This window comes from Micrasema longulum, unplaced genomic scaffold (assembly GCF_059751315.1).
Source record: "Micrasema longulum isolate JH-2025_06_02 unplaced genomic scaffold, ASM5975131v1 h1tg000017l, whole genome shotgun sequence".
Taxonomy (NCBI): Eukaryota; Metazoa; Arthropoda; class Insecta; order Trichoptera; family Brachycentridae; genus Micrasema; species Micrasema longulum.
Window position 1 is genome coordinate 129,826 of NW_028277225.1, and position 6,005 is coordinate 135,830.

At 31.9% G+C, this 6,005-nt stretch overlaps 1 protein-coding gene across 1 annotated transcript; it reads right to left on the reverse strand.

Annotated features, from left to right (window-relative positions):
• Positions 1–586: 586 nt before the first annotated feature.
• On the reverse strand, positions 587–1,172 carry mRpL34 (mitochondrial ribosomal protein L34). The gene is made up of 2 exons (XM_088242481.1): positions 999–1,172; positions 587–918 (listed from the first exon to the last, which is right to left on the reverse strand). Exons 1-2 carry the CDS (start codon positions 1,037–1,039, stop codon positions 675–677), a joined length of 285 nt encoding a protein of 94 aa, XP_088098607.1. The 5' UTR covers positions 1,040–1,172; the 3' UTR covers positions 587–674.
• Between the last annotated feature and the right edge of the window lie 4,833 nt (positions 1,173–6,005).

Genomic DNA, 6,005 nt, shown 5'->3' on the forward strand with positions numbered 1-6,005 from the left:
TTGAGGCCTGTCGCAATTTATAATATTAAAAAGGCAATGATACATCTCTCTAGAGTCATAACTCTAGAGCTTCTTTTAAAATGGCCATATTTTAATATGGGTTTATACTGTTCTTTTCACATGTTAAGCTATGTGGCGGGTGGAATTATTTGCTTGTCCTTAACAATTTAGAAAATCACAGATGTATATTTTTGCCATCCCGATACCGATTTGCGAGATTGACCCAGAGAAGGGCCTCTCTTTTCTCTCCTGGGTCTGTATGAAAATGTTTTGTCACCGGTACTGCAAGAGCGATTTATTAAGGTACGAGTTAGATGTACTCAAAGGGCCTTTTATGGTATAATTACGATGGGAATATTATCCTTATTCTACCACTAAGATAAGGATGGCATTCCCATCCTATCACTATGCCTAAGCATAACTTTATAAAATGCTTATAAGTAAGGCCCAAAGAATACTACTTTTTTTACTGTGGACATAAAAGAAGGTAGCCAGATGCCTATCAGCAAATAAAAACATAGGTATGCTAATCACCAAGATTCATTCATAACTTGTCAGTCATAAAATATAATAGAGAAAGAAGAAAGAGTTTTTCAAATGTTTTAATTCCTAAAATCTATATTTTTATTGCAACAATAATAATCAAATGAAGAAGACAGCTTATGGTAAGTAACTTAATGAGATAATGTGTGACGTCCTTTTAATATTCTTCTCATAATTATTCTTCGACCGCTGGTAGTAGACATTCTTTTATTCCAACCATGTTTCTTTATTCTCATTGACTCGCTCGGTCTTGGAAAATAGCAACGAATTTTATTTCTTACTTGAGTAAATAACCATGGTGTAGAAATCGAGGGAAGTGCTACTGCTGTTAGGCTATGAAAAGAACTGGTGGGAATTATCGTCGGAACGAAACGCCTGTAATAAAAATCAGATTATTTTATCATAAAACAGTGTTCTTATATTATAAAATACAAATTAAATATGGCGAAACTTACTGCACAGTGCTGAATAGAGATGGGAAAATTCTTCCAAACATTTTAACAAATTCAATATCTTTAAAAATAAAATGAACGATAGGAAGATTGCAATTTTTCGATTAAAGCACTATTAAAGGTACAAACGGGATCAAATGTCAAATGCGTTCGACTTTGACAAATAAAGATAACCTAAAAAAATACTTAATACATCATAGACAAAGCGTAATATGTGAATCACAGACTAAAGATTTATGAGAATGAGGAACTTCAGCCCTACGGGAAATTGGATACAAAAAATGTTTTCTTACGCGGGGTAAAAATTAGAGCATTCAATTGTAATCCAAAGTTTCTTGAAAATGTACAGGAAAAATAAAAAAAAATATTTTGATAAAAACGCACTACTTTAAATGACGTCACTGGTTCATATGAATCAACCTATGATCTGAGAGCTATGGAAGATTTCCGGTCTGCTTGTCGCTTCTGGACCAATGGGAAGAACTGAATGAGAATAAGCGGAAATAAACCTCTGACGTTACACGCGGAATTATTTCAGAAATACAAAACTTTGAAAAATCGTAGCGCCGATAATACGATGTATAAAATTTAAAAAAAATAAAATTGACTTAGTTTAACAGTCTATTAACAAATAAAAAAAACCACTGAACTTCCTCATTGGACATATGCAGAAAAGATCAAACTAATCCCTAACCAGATCCTAGTCGGTGTTGATCCAACCAAAACCCCCTCTGTAGAAGGGGTTTAGATCCAACTCACTTCGGATCTTTTTTTAATTTATTGTAAAAATTGATAGAGAATATCTCATTTATATTCTTCTGGTTAGACACACACTCAGGTAGTAATTCAATTTTAAAACACGGTCCATAATGCAATACTAGAATTTTACATTTTGCAAAAAGAGTCCAATGATAATGCAATTGAAATTTTAAAAAGATTTTTGTATTAGCAATAGCACAAATGCAAATATTCCGTCTACTTCATATAATTACGATTCTACGGCAGAACAAAGTCTGTCTTCTGACGTAAGTGAAAATATATCTGGGGGAAATGTCATTATCTCCGAAACTGAGGAATCTGAAATATCAAATCATGAAGCAATTTCGGATTCTGGATCTAATTTTAGTAGGCCAAATCGAGGTAGAAAAAGATAATATGGAAATCAAAGTCGAAGGGAACGCACAATGAATAAATATAAAAATAATATTTATTATAACTATTAAAAAAAAAAGTGTCACCAAAACTTTTGATTGTTTATCACTGTGCATGCCTTAATAAATGCACTGAAAAACTTCCACGGGATCTAAACATATAATTATTTCTGTTTACGTACACTAAAAGACTAGTAGGATAGTGTAATTTTATATATCTTCCATAGTAATAGTATGGAAAATATTATATTATATCATAATATTCAAAACATAAATAATATGAAATAATATAGGTAGGTACGTAATGCTAGATAATTACATGTCGGCCTCGTGGTGTAATGGTCAGCGCATTTTTTTACCATGCAAGAGGTCTTGATTTCGATTCCCGACATGGTTGACGTGAAATATTTATTTAAAATGACCCGCCTTTGTCGTATTGTTAACTCAAGACAGGATCTGGACTTTTTTGGTTTAAGTTTACAACGATTTAAACGAGCACTAAATAAATAGTCCAGATCTTGTCTCGATGTCCCTTATGTTTGTCAATGCTTCTTTCTTTTTCCTTTAAATGTTTTAAACTACTCTTTTATTGTAATATTTAAACCTTATAAATTGTATACATGGACAATGTCCGTTAATAAATAAATAAATAAATAAATAAAATGGTGTTTTCACACGGCAATATTTCATAGTTCCTGGACTGACACCTGAAGCATAAAACTGACCATCTTACCTTCATGTAACAAAAGTGATCAAGATTTGCTCATAATTCTAAGTTATCTCTGGATACGCTACAATAGATGTACCAATAATAAGTGATATCAGATAATAAATTACAAATACATTATCTGCATAGGCAGATAATAATTATTCATAATAGATCCAATATAATAATAATCAATCAGATATGAAAACATGATCAATGAGGGAAAGAACATTAAGTAGAATTTATTTCTTTAAATTTTTCGTATTTGTACTTTAGATAACTATCCATACATATGCTAACACCTTTGATAAGTGGAATAAACCCCTGCTTAACGTTTCACTGATCAATTAGTTTATTTTTTGTTTCAATTCTATGACATCGTGAACAATATTCTGTGTTGACTATATTAGTTTTATATCACCCGTCGATGGGAGGAGTGCTCTCCCGAAACTGTAGAAGTGTTCTTGTAAAATAATAAAAATTCTGTAACAAATTGTGTAAAAATTGTGTAAAAAAGTTTTATTTTCATAATAATTTATACTTTTTGATAATCATTCCTGTTTATTTGTATCATCTACCCACTAGATGAAAATAGTTTTTTAGTTTTAGTTTTTTCATTTATTAAAAACAATATTGATAATTTAGCGTCGGTAATTTAAAATAAATGTTAAATTAATATGAATGTACATATAATACGCATATAATCCAAATGAAAACATAATGATAGGTATAAATGAAATGACAATTTGTGACTTTTTTTTCATTTATTATAATTTTTTCTTTGCATTTTACAATAGGTATACTTAAGTTACAAATATAAAAAAACTATTACCTTAACACAAAAAAAATATCCCACAAAAGCATGGCCTGTGTGTGGGTATACATTTAATTTAAATTGAAATAAAGTCTACTGGAAGAATAATTTAAAGGTTTCTATTTGTATTTAACAAAAGTTTTAAGCTAAAATATATTAATGTTATTCTATAAAATAAGGTTCTTATAAAGCGCATTAAATAATAATGCAAAAATTAAAAAAACGTCTTAGAAAATTAGTAATTTACTGTTTCTTAACTAACACAAATTGAGCAACGAAAAAAAACTTTCTCTATTTATTTTTTATTCATAACATAATATTTAAAGTGATAAGATAAACGGAAAAACAAAAAAATATTTTACATACTTAAATTGAGAACTTAAAAATACCTAGGGGGGTCATACACTCCACTAAACTGTTATTTTTTAACGCCTTCACGAAACAGCTTAATTTGAGAAATGGTAACTGTTACTGCTAATCTAATAATAATAAAAAAAACAAAATGCTCGTCTCTAATGTGAATGAAATTGTGCAAGAAATAAAAATAGATTGTGTTCCATCCAAAGGCAAAAAAAATGGAAACATGAATTTAAAAAATAAACCAAAACAATTATTGTTTTACTGTCTGTGTTACGGACGTCGTATAAACTCAGCAGCCCTTCCTGGGGCCTCTTGAATAATTAATAGAATAGAAACCTCGGTATATGTAACAGGAAATGCCACCTTCCCAATAAAGACTTTATTTTGTTACCTTCAGGGGTGGTTTTCGTTATACCGAGGCCCATAGAATTAGGGATTATTGTTTTTTATTGTTGAATTTATAAATATATCGCCTTGTCATTATTTGATTTAGTAATAATATTTTCCCTGTAAATGTTTCTTACCGCGCGGTCTGCATCCTAGTGTAGGCGGGTGGCGGGGGGAGGTAGTCCTTATACGTGGTGAGAGAGAGATAGATAGAGTGGGCGACAGCGCGCTATCTCTCTCGCGGCGGGATTGGTCGGCTTACTCCCGCCCGCGGTCTGGAATAATGTTTTCGCCAGGAGTTGTGAACAACACCATTTGTTTTGTTTTTGAAACTCTGGCTGAACAGCCAATGGGAACCCATCCTGTCTTGCGATGCTGGCATTTAACAGTCCTTCCATTCCTTTCTCACGAACCACACTCCTATCATTCTCAACAGGTTCATCGAAACTGAATGATAAAATTCAAATGGGTAGGAGTGTGACTTAGGTAGTACGGGAGGGGATGAGCGGGAAGATTCGGGTCATTGGCCTTGAACGACAAAAGAAGGGAACAATAAACAATTTTGCTTCTGAGCCCTCCCTCTTCGCTGTTGCAACATCACATCATTCATCTCCTCTGTAAAACTTCAAATTTAATTTCTGCACATATTATTTCCATATAAATGCTTATCGTATGCAAATTAAATTAGTTTGAAAGGATTTTAAATGCTGTAATACGCAATTTGCCTTAGCATCCAAACTTTAGAAGCTCATAGCTCGGCAACCAAATATCCTAGGACGAAAATGTATGGGATTAAAATTTTACCACTTTAAATTTTATCACCTTTAATTTTCTATTTTAAATATGTTTCGATAGGAGTGATGGTTTCCGAGATTTATGCGAAAAGCTGGACTCAAAGGTACTTTAAACCCATTGAGTCCATTTTGTAAATTCTTTACATTAGTCATATTTTACGTGCAACAACGGTACATTACACAGAATTATATAAAAACCTTAATTGTTATGGAGAAAAAAAATGCAATTAAATGAAGGACTGATTGTTTAGATCAACAAAATAATATTATGTGACATGAAGCACTTTAGAAAACGGGTGACCAGTTAGCACATTCAGGTGGACTCACAGGACTCTATAGATAAATACCGTATAGATTCTGTAATCCGAACCCTCTATGCACCGAACCTGCATTAATATGAATCATAGCATCGGATAAAGGGCGAGAAATGAATGAACTAATGCTGCCTCCAAAAGCCCTATTGTTATTTGATAATGCTCCTGGTCATCCGAATTGTATCAATTTGATAAGTGATGATGCACAAATTACAGTTGTGTTTCATCCTCTAAATTATAGATACTCTACTATGCAGCCCACGAATCAAAATTTTATTCAGGCGGTGAAAAATTCATATCGCAAGAAACTCCCTTTGAAAATTGTTGGTGAAGAAGATAGCGTCATATTTATCATCAAGAAAATCTATCAAATTATGAGATATAGTTATGGACTTGAAGGAATGCACATTTAACACATATGATATAACTACTATGCCTTATAATATGGTGTATATCACAGTTAAATAATAAATATAAAATCTTA

What these genes read in the sequence shown, in the direction of transcription:
- mRpL34 (XM_088242481.1), bottom strand. Translation starts at nt 1,039, where the DNA reads ATGTTTGGAAGAATTTTCCCATCTCTATTCAGCACTGTGCA. An exon ending in TCTCTATTCAGCACTGTGCA is followed by an intron (nt 919 to 998) that starts GTAAGTTTCGCC and finishes TTTTTATTACAG; the next exon opens with GCGTTTCGTTCCGACGATAA.